This window comes from Arachis hypogaea, chromosome 15 (genome assembly GCF_003086295.3).
Source record: "Arachis hypogaea cultivar Tifrunner chromosome 15, arahy.Tifrunner.gnm2.J5K5, whole genome shotgun sequence".
Classification (NCBI taxonomy): Eukaryota; Viridiplantae; Streptophyta; class Magnoliopsida; order Fabales; family Fabaceae; genus Arachis; species Arachis hypogaea.
The window spans coordinates 140,550,058-140,563,005 of NC_092050.1; the positions used below are offsets into that span (position 1 = coordinate 140,550,058).

General features: G+C 31.0%; 1 protein-coding gene across 12 annotated transcripts; it reads right to left on the bottom strand.

Moving 5' to 3' along the window:
• Positions 1 to 8,738: 8,738 nt before the first annotated feature.
• Positions 8,739 to 12,211, bottom strand: LOC112750924 (vacuolar-sorting receptor 1). 12 transcript variants are annotated; one of them, XM_072216956.1, is made up of 13 exons: positions 11,763 to 12,211; positions 11,492 to 11,650; positions 11,273 to 11,356; positions 11,088 to 11,162; positions 10,856 to 10,920; positions 10,517 to 10,637; positions 10,321 to 10,409; positions 10,169 to 10,238; positions 10,006 to 10,089; positions 9,826 to 9,902; positions 9,660 to 9,741; positions 9,380 to 9,576; positions 8,739 to 8,982 (listed from the first exon to the last, which is right to left on the bottom strand). In XM_072216956.1, exons 2-6 carry the CDS (start codon positions 11,600 to 11,602, stop codon positions 10,625 to 10,627), a joined length of 348 nt encoding a protein of 115 aa, XP_072073057.1. In that variant the 5' UTR covers positions 11,603 to 11,650; positions 11,763 to 12,211; the 3' UTR covers positions 8,739 to 8,982; positions 9,380 to 9,576; positions 9,660 to 9,741; positions 9,826 to 9,902; positions 10,006 to 10,089; positions 10,169 to 10,238; positions 10,321 to 10,409; positions 10,517 to 10,624. The 12 variants fall into 10 exon arrangements, with proteins under 12 accessions (XP_072073057.1, XP_072073053.1, XP_072073059.1 ...); XM_072216952.1 differs by having other exon boundaries at positions 10,517 to 10,640; XM_072216958.1 differs by having other exon boundaries at positions 8,756 to 8,982; positions 9,380 to 9,512.
• Positions 12,212 to 12,948: the final 737 nt, after the last annotated feature.

Below are 12,948 nucleotides of genomic sequence, written 5' to 3' on the forward strand. Positions count from 1 at the left end.
GACTAAATTTATGTATTTCATTGGGTTGAATTTATAAACTCATGTGAGACTTCTTTGTTGTTATTATAGGCTAATATGAAAGAGTGGTTTAATACGTCCCTGTAAATTGGAGGATGAAAAATATCAAGAACACCGAGCTCATGAGATTAAGATGAAAGAGTTGAAGAGACAGATTCGGTAAAAATGTCAGCTAGCTGTCCAGAAAAAGAAATGTGGAGAAGTTTCATCACTCTAACTTAAATTTTTTGTCGGACCAAATAACAATCAACTCCAAATATTTGATCCGTTCATAAAAAATCGGATTAACAACAATATGAAGGGCACTCTGATTATCATGATGCATGCGCATCTTTAGTAGTTTCTAGTTGTTATTTCTTTAAATAATGGTAGTAACTTAGTATTTTTGTTAGGAATTTCATACTTTTAATCTATGTTCTTAGTATTTCTTTCTATAAATTCAAGTTAGAGATTTTCCTTACTTTAATTGAAACTTTTGGTGCTTTGATCAATGCTCTTTGGAGTTGTTTTATGCTTTTATAAGTGTAGGAAATGAAACAAAAATCAAAAGAACAAAGGAGGAAGCTAAGGACACGCTTTGGAATAAAGGACACGCTTTGAAAGTCAAGGACACACTTTTTTCAAATGCCAAAAGCAATACATTTGGGCTTGGAAGCTGTGCCGTTCAACGTGAAGATGCTGGCGTCCAACGGCATTTGTGCATACGTATGCCCCATGCGTACGCACAATTGTTAAAATAAGTGAGCTCATGTGTACGCATGCCCTATGCATACACATAAGTGGTGATTTCAGCAATGTCATGTGTACGCATGACCCCGTTTTACGTCCCACACTAGTTTTGTGACATCCCATGCTAAAGCAAAATAGAAGCATAATTTGTGCCATGAATTGAATTAATGTTGCAGGCGTCCCACGTTAACCACTTGGCGTGCCACAGGAAGTAATAGAGGCCAATTTGGGCTAGTCTTTGAGAAGCAAAAATGTGTCATTCAACCTCAATTTTCATGCTTCAATTTTCTCATTCATTTCTCAAATTCTCCAAGGATCAAAAGAGTAGATTAAGCCCAAGAATTCGATTTCACAATTTAAATTTAATGTAATTTGAATTTTATTTGAATTTGTATTTAGATTGATTATAAATAGAGGATGAAGGGGACATTTGGAGGGCAGACTTCTCCTGCTCCACTCTTCTCCATTTTCTTATCTTTATATTTTGTAAGCCATGAGTGGCTAATTTTCTTTTCATGGGAGAAAAGAGCTCTATTGAATTTAATGGATCAATTATGATTTATTTTTTATCTTCAATTCATCTTCGTTCTTCACTCAAAGAATTTAAATTTATTGAGAGATAGTTTGAATCTCACTTGAATTCTATGAAAACTTGAAAGAAGGATAATGGAATTGAGCTTGAAGATCTTTCTCCTAATTCTTGTGAATTTGGATTTGGGATTGATATGTGACATATAATCAACCCATAACTTGATTCATGAAATTGTGTGGCTCTAAATCAGAGACCAATTTTCATCTCTTCTCATGAGCAATTAGATCAAGATATTGGCAATTGATCAAGTTAAGAGAGATTAAATTACCATGACATTGAAATTTAATCACTTATGATTTGTTGAGAGATCAATGATTGCATGATTGAAGATGAGATGAAAAATTATTTGATCCAGAGAATTTAATATCTCTGTATCACAATGATCTTCTCTTATTCTATTATTCCCTTTCTTTATTAATTGCTTTCAATCAATGCTCATTTTCATTGCTTCCTTTACATTCTTGCAATTTATTTTTCTTGCAATTTACTTTCACAGTATTTACATTCTAGCAATTTAAATTTCCAACAATTTATATTTATGTTCTTTATTTTCAAGACATTTATTACTTCCATTTACTTATTGTTTAAGTCATTTATATTTCATGTTTCTATTGTCAATTGTTCCTAATCAAACTATGAATTGCCTGACTAGAATACTCAATCAACCATTGCTTGCTTAATTCCTTAATCCTCGTGGGATCGACACTAACTCACCTTGAGTTTATTACTTGGTGCGATCCGGTACACTTACCGGTACTTATGCAAGATTGTAAAAGTCCCGTATCATATCACAATATAAAACTAGTGGTCGGATTGGAGAGATACGTAAAAATTATAAAACATTGAGTATCCATTGAAGTTCACATGTTGTGTTGGCAAGTGCACGATATTCTACTTCGGTGGATGAGCGGATAATGGTGATTTATTTCTTGGTCTTCCATGAGACTAAAGAGTTGCCCAAGAAGAAACAATAGCCTATTAAAGATCACCGAGTGTTAGGACATCCAACCCAATCAAAGTCACTAAAGTTGAGAATCTGAATTTTTGAACTTCTAGGGAGAAAATTTCTTTTTTCGAAGCTACCCTTAAAGTAACTCAATACTCGCTTTATGGCTTGAAGATGAGACTGAGTAGGAAACGCCATAAATTGACTTAATTGTTGTGTTGCATACAAGATGTCTAGTCTCGTGGTGGTAAGATATATGAGGCGACCAACCAAACATCGATAGACAAAGGGATCCGAGAGAAGGGGGTTGTCGTCCTGATGAAGTTTTGTAGCACTATCCATGGGAATTGAAGCTGGTTTGACACCTAACAAACCAGAGTCTTCTAAAAGATCAAGACAAAAAAAAAATTTGAGAGAGAAATTTTTTTTCTGCTTGAACAACTTTAATACCCAAAAAATATTTCAAATGATCCAAATATTTTGAAATGCTGGTTCAAAATTATTTTAACAGCAGTAAATTCAGAAATAAAATTTTCAATTATAATAATATCATCAACATAAACTAGAAGAATAGAGATTTTAGCACCAATAAATTTAACAAACAAACTATAATCAGAAATAGTCTGCTGGTATCCATGAGATAGTAAAAGACTGGAGAGTTTTTCATACCACATGCGACTAGATTGTCGTAAACCGTATAGAGATTTCAACAATTTACAACATTGATTTGGGAGAGTTGGCACAATTTCAAGGGGCAGAGATATATAAACATCTTTCAAGAAGTTACCGTGAAAAAAACCATTATTGACATCTAGTTGGTGTATAGATCAATGCTTCATGAATGCCAAAGCCAGGACTAATTTGATAGTGGCAGCCTTGACAACAGGAGAAAATGTCTCTAAAAAATTAACACCTTCAGTCTGAGTGAATCCCTTAGACACAAGACATGCTTTATATCTATCAATGGAACCATCTGACTTACGTTAGTTTGATTTGGTAAACCCACTTACAGTCAATCGACTTGATACTTGCAGGACAATCAATAAGAAATCAAATTTTATTTAGCTCAAGAGCATTCAGTTCATCTTTCATGGCACTATGCCAACTAGAATGATTGTTGGTGTTCTTAAAAGACTTTGACTCAACTATTCAGATTAGATAATAAAGACACATTGAGGAAGAGAAATTTGTGCACGTGAGAGAAAAATTACAAACATAATCTTAAAGTTAAGTTGGTGGTCATCAGCGAGCTCGATGGCTGTTATAGAAAAGAAGAGGCTTCTCTAATGAAGGAGACAGTGATGATGGGCCTGATAGAGAAAAGGATCTGGAAGGATATGATGGTGTTGTGTTGGATATAGAGAATTGAGATGTGTCTTAGTTTGGTGAGACTTCGGAGACTAAAGGAAGAATGGGAGATGTTGGTGGTGTAGGTGAAGATGAAATATGAGAATGGATAGATTAGTGGAAATGAGGTGTGGGTCAATAAGAATAGGTTCTGACCCAAAAGAAAAACTAATTAAATTTTGTTTTTGAGGTATGTTTGATGATGTTGGGGTGGGCATATAAAATTGGACATTTTTTGTGACTAAGGACAAGATCATTTCATAAAAAATTACATTTTTAAAAATCTCAATTCTTTTAGCTTCTAAAATATAAATAATATATCGTTTAAAACCATGTTAAAAACTAATAAACACAGTTTTGTTGACTCTTAGATCAAATTTTGATCTATTTACCATTAAAGTAGAAATAAAACATAAGCATTCAAAAATTTTAAGGTCACGATAATTTGGTAGATGATTAAAAAAATATCAAATGGCATTTTAGAATTAATTGCAGATGATAAAATCTATTAAGTAAATAAACAACATAATTAGTGACACAAGATAAAAAATATGATGGTAAATTAGATTGAAACATACGAGCATGAGCTATATTTAAAATATGTTATTGATGCTTGTGTTTTATCTTTCATTTTGTTGAAGGATTTCAACACAACTTCGTTGATGAAATAATGCCCTTTAAAGCATAAAAATAATGTAAAATGAATTCTGGTCTATTATCGGAATGGATATTTTTTACTTTAAAGTTGAATTGTGTTTCAACTAAATTAATAAAATGATTTACATAATTTTGCACTTCTCTTTTTTATTTTAATAAAATAACCCATGTAAAGCGACTAAAATCATTAATAATATTTAAAAGTATCTATTATATCTATTAGCCATTATATCTATCTATTCTATTCTATTATATAAAAATCGAATTTTTGCACTTAATGATGGAGCTGACGTGGCATACTTCTGAGAGTGTTTTTCGGTTTATTTCTTTTAATTCATTAAATACAAGTTATTACGATAAACTAACTATATCAACTAATTGATTTGATTAGATATTTAAATATCATATAATTTATTATAATTTATATCAATTTGATTTGGTAACATTTCCTAATTCATTTATTTTAATACTCTGTTAGTATTTTTAAATTTATTAAACCAAATTTATTATGTGTACTAATTAATTAATTTGATTAATTTATTAGTCATTAAATAATAAATTTATGAATAAAATAGACAACTGGGATATTTTTAACTAATAATTAAATCAAATCAAATCAAATAATATATATTAAGCTAAATTCAAATAATGTGAATTAAAGACTAAATTAAAATAAGATAATTTCTTACTTATTCAAGTTGAGTGCAATAAATAAAAATGAATTTTATTAGATAGTCATAGTTGTCTGGTGTACGATATATAGATGGCCACATAAAATTATAAGAATCATAATTTTTATTACTCTTGCTATTTCAACTCTTCTTTTCTTCTTCTTTTTTTTCTTTATGTATAATTTTTTTTATGTATAAATGTACCCAAAATAAGAAAGTACGGATGAATGTTTTATTGATTGTTTGTTTGATGAATATATCTCAATTTAGGCATTCTACTAATGTGGATGGAAGTTGATCTGTAGCAATTCAAAGTGGCCAATTAATTTTTTTATAGTATTAGATAGAAGAATATTTGTTAAAATAAATATACCCATTGTAATGAATTTTTTTTCAATTGTTATATTTTTATGTTAGTCGTGTAAATTCTTTGAAGGCACAAGATAATAAAATAGGTTAACTTTAATATCATTAGAAGCTAAATTTAATGGTTCAAACAAGCACCACTAATTATGTTAAAAAAGTATTTTGTAATAATAATGTGATTTACATATTAATTTTTTTGAGTAAATTTATTTTAAAATGTAGAAATTAGACTTAATTACGCTAAAATTTTAAAGGTAATATAGAATTTTACAACAAATTTAACACTCATTAAGGAAATAAATTTATTTATGGCTATTTTCTAATTATAAATAATAACAAGACTTATGAAAAAATATTAATGTCATCATTCTTATTAATTAAATCATAATATTAGATAATTGATAGTTTCATAGGCAAAAATTATTAAATAATTATGTAAAAATTAGCAATGAACAAGCAATAAGAATTTAGAAAAAATCTATTATATAATACCAATTTCATAATTAAAATATGTCTCATATCATATTCTCATATATTCTATTTATTATCTATTCTATTATATAAAAATCAAGTTTCTGCACTTAATGATGGAGTTGACGTGACATGCATGCTTATGAGAGTGTTTAGCGATTTGTTTCTTTTAACTCATTAAATACAATTTATTATGATAAATCAACTATATCAACTAATTGATTTGATTAGATATTTAAATATCACATAATTTATTATAATTTATATCAAATTGATTTGGTAGTATTTTTTAATTTATTTTTTTAATATTTTGTTATTATTTTTTAATTAATTTTTTTAATTTATTAAATCAAATTAATTATACTAATTATCTGTATTAATTAATTAATTAGATTAATTAATTAATTATTAAAATAACAAATTTATGCATAAAATAGGTTCTCAATATATTTTTCACTAATAATTAAATCAAATCAAATTATATATATTGAGCTAAATTTAAATCATGTGAATTAAGGACTAAAATAAAATAAGATGATTTTTTACTTATTCAAATTGAATGCAATAAATAAAATTAATTTTGTTAGATAATCATAGTCTTCTAGTCTTCTATATATAGGTAGCCACACAAAGTTATAAAAATCATAAGTTATCACTCTTGCTATTTCAACTCTTTTCTTTTTATGTATAAATATACTCAAAATGAAAAGGTATAGATAGTATTGTTGTAAAATAAATATAAAATAAATAAGAAAGAAGTAATATAAAATAAGAAATATAATTAGATAAATCTAGTAATAATATTCACCACGATTTCAATATAATAAGAATGATTAATATATTACTAGATTATATGATGCAGTATATATATATAACTAAATAAATAAATAAAGAGGAGGTAACAAATATAAAGAAATATAAAGAGAGAGAAGTATTGTAACATAAAAAAGAGAGAGAATTGTTTATTGCTTGTGTGTGTATCCCTTCTTTGCCTCGTACATGTATTTATATGCACACAAAGTTTACATTTCAAACTTCATTTATTTCTTTCAACATAGGAAAAATGTGCCCTCATAAATGGGCATCCATCATTCTTATCCATCCTCATTACAACACTCCCTCTTGGATGACCATTTAGGATTATTGCCTCGTTAAAACCTTATCAAAGAAAAACCCAGTGGAAAAAAATTTTTGTGAAGGAAAAAGAGTACAATATCCTTTAGTGATGGGGACTGCCTCATTAAAAACCTTGTTAAGAAAAATTCAATGGGAAAAAACCTGACCAAGGAAAAAAGAGTACAGTCTCCCCCTCTTGTCGACATCAGTTGATGTCTCGAAATCGGCGCATCTCAATCTCATGTACCAATCTTTCAAAGGAGGATTTTGAGTGACTTTGTAAATAAATCTGCCAGATTGTCACTTGAGCGGATCTGTTGGACATCAATTGTCCCTTAATTTTGAAGATCATGAGTGAAGAATAATTTGGGAGAAATATGCTTTGTTTTATCACCTTTGATATATCCGCTTTTAAGTTGAGCAATACATGCTGTATTATCTTCAAACAGGACAGTTGGAGCTATCTTCTGATTAATCAGTCCACATGATGACAGAATATATTGGATCACACTCCTGAGCCAAAAACACTCGCGACTTGCTTTATGTATCGCTAGTATTTCAGCATGATTAGAGGAGGTTGCTGCTATCGTCTGTTTCGTGGACCTCCATGATATAGCTGTACCACCATATGTGAATATGTATCTTATTTGAGATCTTCCTTTATGTGGATCAGATAAATATCCAGCATCTGCATAGCCAACTAATTGTGACTTGGATCCATAGGGATAAATCAATCCCATATCAACCGTTCCATGAAGATATCGAAAGATCTGTTTGATTCTACTCCAATGTCTTCTAGTTGGAGAGGAACTATATCTTGCTAGTAAATTCACCGCGAATGATATGTCGGTCGCATATTATTGGCAAGATACATTAGTGCTCCAATGGCACTAAGATATGGTACTTCAGGACCAAGGATATCTTCATTCTCTTCTTTAGGACGAAATTGATCCTTTTCCATATCCAAATATCTTACGATCATTGGGGTACTCAAAGGATGTGACTTATCCATATAAAATCTTTTCAAGATTTTCTCTGTGTATGTCGCTTGATGAATAAAGATCCCATTTTTTTGTATGCTCGATCTGCAGGCTGAGACAAAATTTAGTCCTTCCAAGATCTTTCATCTCAAACTATTCTTTCAGAATTTTTATAATTGTTGGAATCTCTTCAGGAGTTCTAATGATATTTAAATCATCAACATACACAGCAATTATAACGAATCCAGATGCGGTTTTCTTTATGAAAACACATGGACAGATATCATCATTCTTGAATTCATTTTTGGCCAAATACTCAGTAAGACGATTATACCACATTCATCCAGATTGCTTTAGACCATCACTACAAGGATTTTGTTTATTTGTGGCAGTTTTTTCTCTTATTTGTGGAGGTTTATAACCCCCACCAAATGGTTCGTGGGGGTTTCTAAAACCCCCAAAATTTGAGGTGCCACGAGGTCTTTTGTGGAGGTTTTTAAAAACCTCCACAATCTATTCAGTGGGGGTTTTGTGTGTGTTTAGTGGGGGTTTTATATTGGACTTTTGTGACAATTTTAAATCACTTTTGTGGCAATTTAAAACCCCCACAAATTGATTTTTTAATTAAAAAAAATTAATTATTTTGTGAGATTTTCAACCCTCCACAAACTCTATAATTATTTATTTATTTTTAATTTTAAATCATTCATTAATCTCATCTCATTTACATACTCTCAAATTAAACATTTATTTTTTAATATCAAAATTTAAAAACTAAATCTTTTATAATAACACAATTTCTCAATATAAGGCATAACTCTATATATAAAAAAAACTTGTCAATGTATCAAATCATGCAGTGTCCAATGATCACTTCAGCCATATAATAACAAAATTAAAAACAGAATAAAAATTCAATTAAAAAATACAAAATTTTAGTTAAAAATTTAATAAAATTATAAGAAGAAAAGGATAATTTAACCTCATTTTTATTACATTATATCATAGTCTATATTTAAGGAAACAAGATATTTTAGTAAATCTTACCAAAATATATACAGAAGTTCTGAACCACTAAGTTATATGTATCTGTAGTAGCAAGAACAAGAAAGTTATGAAAACTCTTAGCTTGTACCTCGACAAATTTGTTTTGACATATGTGCCAGCCAAAAAGACAATAAATGCAAATCTGGACTCTATAAATTTTCAGATTTCACATTCCCAATTATTCATCATGCTAAAATTACAGTTCATTTTCTCTTCAAATTCAACAAAGATCAAAGAAAAAAGAAAAAGAAAACAAATACAGATCAAACAAGAGATATATAGATGATGAACAAATAAATCAATATTAATAATAATAATAAGCCTCCCCAAAATTCCAAAGAAAGAGTACTAATTAACAGTAACAAATTAAACAAAAATAATATTTCCAATAATGAAGATCCTAATTAAGATTATATTAGTGAGCCATGGCTGCTGGTACCTGATGAGTAATGCTTCTTTGATTTGGCATAGAAAGCATGGCAGTGTGATCCAAGAAATCTTTAAGCTCCACAACAGATTGAAGAACAATTCTAAGATCCTCAAAACAAGAGAATCCAAAGCTACCAATTTGCCTAACAGCATAGACATAGAAACTACTGATAGAGCCACAGGAGTTAAGATTCAACAGCAATCCTTCTTCATCAACCCAACCAAATAGTTAATTACCAATTGTACCTAAATATGGGACGAAAGTAACTCTAAGGACTAATAAAAATTACCTTCACAATGAGTATATCCGTCACCAACAAATTTCACATTTTGCACAACAGGGCATTCACAAACTCTTCCTCTAAAAGTGTCCTATACTTAGTGGAGAAAAAAAGATGCTGATTAAAACAAGAAGAAAAAATCCCCTATATATGTATTTAAAGCTATAGTGATTACCCTGCATGCAGTAATGTTAGCAGATTTGTCCTGCCAACAACCGCCATTGTTTACGAGGCAATCATTTGTTTCCATGTCTGCAAACAAAGATTAAACCAAAGGTGCTTATTGTCCAAGAGAAGGAGGTTTGATATGATAAGCAGGCTGATAAATAAAAGAAGATAGTAAAGGAAAAAGGACCTGGAGTTAAGCAAATTGATGGCTCAGTGGTTTCTTTGAAAGCAAAATAGATGGCCTTGAGTACTGCTTCTCTTGACAACTTGCCTAAAACAAAGTTAAGAACCAAAGATGATACTCATAGAGAAAAATTTGAATATGCATTAACAATTTCTATCATATATACCTCTATACTGTCTGTTGTTTATGATGAGAGTAGGCAGAATAGTAACATCACCGCGAGTGCCTTTCCCAATCTGATGTGAAATTTGCATCACCAAATCAAATTAACAAAGCTATGGTATATATACATGTCTACATAGTATTTGAGGCACCAACCTGTGCATCCTGTTCCTTCTTAAGAACTGGATTCTCAACATCCACATTAGGATCTCCAACACAATCTCTTATCTTCTTCACATCAACACCTATTTAGTTATGGAATGAGGCAGGATGAAAGGCAATGGAAAAAACAAGAACTTGACAGTTAACATATTTATAATTCACAATCAGAACACACTCCAATCATGTATACCTTAACAAAACAGAGGGCATTAGGCAATATTAGATATCTTGGAATCATCATCATCAATGAGCCACCAAATGAAATTGATTTGCTAAAGTATATTGAACAAAAATGCTTCTACTTAACCACACTGCTGCAATGTTAAGAAGCTTTTAAGTAAACATAATGCTATATTAAAATAGTTACTCTAGAAATTGGTTTGGGCTTTTGCTTTTCAGAAAGAGACTCATTTTCTCACTATATTGAAAACAAAATACATGTAGTCAGTGAATAGAGAGTGAGTGTGTTGTGTGTGTGTGTGTGTTTGTTGTGTGTGTGAGAGAGAGAGAGAGAAGGGGGAAGAAATACCTGTAATGAGTTCCTAAAAGAGCAGAAAAACTTTCTCCTTTCAGGTCTGCAGGAAATACTTGATCCTAGACCAATTTTACAAAAAGAAATAATAACAAGGCTTAAAATAGTATTTAGCTTAACTCACACATAAATAACAAGGCTTTTTGCAAACCAGTGCATTGAACGCCTAATAATCTTCACATCTCTAAGACCAATACACTAGTTTGAATCCTTAGGGTCTAATATGTACCTTCAATGGATAACATATTTTAAGCACATAACTTTCACCAGAAGGAATTTCGAACCTTTCAAATGCATACTTCCTCTGCAAATAGGAGCAGGAAATCAGAATAAACCCAACAAAATAATCATTTACAACAAAATGATCACATTGACCAAAAATTTGTTTACATAAGAATTTGTTAATCAGCAAACCTTAACAGGAGCCATACTAAAGCATGAAACATTCAGGTTCAGAAGATGTTTTGCTAACTCGTTCTTTAAACTAGATACTGCATCCTAAATTTTAAAAAACAATAAAAAAAATGACAAGATAGAATGCATTAGCTCTCTGTTGAAAGAATAAACAAGGATAAAAGTCAATATAAATAAAAATACAAATTTATGCCAAACACCGATAAAAGATAAACTTACTTGCAGCTTTTTATGGAAATCTACAGATTTTTTAGCATCTTTCTCAAGTTTCACCATTTCATCAGTAAGATGTATAGGGTGACTTGGAGTGGCGTAGACACATCTTTGCATGTTCTTCACAACAACACAACAACTCTGATACGAATTCCCGGCTTCAACCTAATTCTCAATAAAAATGCAAACAGTCAATATTATCTTCTCCTTCACTACCACACACAGTTAAATTTCGTATATTTCTAATAATTTAACAGAAAAAATTAGGAACAAATACAGCTTCAATCGAAGGTTCCAGAGACTCCCGCTCGCTTGCGTTCCTGATCTCCTCAGCCAGCGCCACCGAGACCACGCTTTGAGTGTTTCAAGCTGCCGGAGCAAAAGCAGAACCAACGGCAAAACCCGCCATGGAAGACGATGCAAAAGTGAAAATCTAAAGCATTAGCTCAACGATCTGAATGGAATCGTCACTAAAATACACGAGAGGCAACAAGAGCTCCACGAATTGAGAGGCTCCACGATCACCTCGTCCTCCATTCATAACTCCACCGGCGTCGCGTTGACGGAGGAGGCTTGTCAGCAATGGCGGCAAGGAGATGAATAGCGATGGCGAGAGAATTGAGATTTTAGGGTTTCAGACCCTACCTCGTTCTCTCTCTCTCTCTCTGAACTCTTGATTTTTTTTTTTTTTTGATATGGGGCTATGGGCTTAGTGAGTGTTTATTTGGGTTGGGTTTTTATTGTAATTAATTTGGTTGAGATTATTATAACAGTGGGAGTTTTTGTTAGTTATTTAAAATTGTTAAAAATAAAATATATTGTGGAGGTTTTAATAACTCTCACTAAAAAACTTTCACAAACAAATAAGAATTTTTTAGTGCATATAAAGATCTTTGCAATTTAACTAAGTATAACCCTTGCGAATATTCACTGGATGGTTTAGATATCTTAAGTCTTTTAGGGACTTTCATATAGATATCTCGATCTAATGAGCCGTACAAATAGGCTGTTACCACATCCATTAAATGCATATGCAGTTTATGATATGCAGATAAACTGACCAAATAACGCAATGTTATCGCATCCACTACAGGGGAATACGTTTCTTCATAATCTATACCGAGCCTTTGTGAAAAACCTTGTGCCACAAGTCGGGCTTTGTAGCGCACAACTTCATTTTTCTCATTTCGTTTTCTCACAAATACCCATCGGTATCCAACAGGTTTTACATCTTCAGGTGTACGGACTACAGGTTCAAAGACTTCACGTTTTGCAAGTGAGTCTAATTCAGCCTTCATGGCTTCTTTCCATTTTGGCTAATCATTCATTTGTCGACATTCTTCGACTAATCTTGGCTCAAGATCCTTACTTTCATGCATGATATTTAATGCCACATTATATGCAAACATTTCATTGACAATTGTCTTATTTCGATCCCATTTCTCTCCTGTAAAGACATAATT

Bases quoted from the DNA above. Each gene is read 5' to 3' on its own strand.
- LOC112750924 (XM_072216951.1), bottom strand. From the start codon at position 9,900: ATGGAAACAAATGATTGCCTCGTAAACAATGGCGGTTGTTGGCAGGAC. The intron at 9,742-9,825 runs GTAATCACTATA...CACTAAGTATAG, and splicing joins CTAACATTACTGCATGCAGG to GACACTTTTAGAGGAAGAGT. The intron at 9,577-9,659 runs GTAATTTTTATT...GGGTTGATGAAG, and splicing joins CGGATATACTCATTGTGAAG to AAGGATTGCTGTTGAATCTT.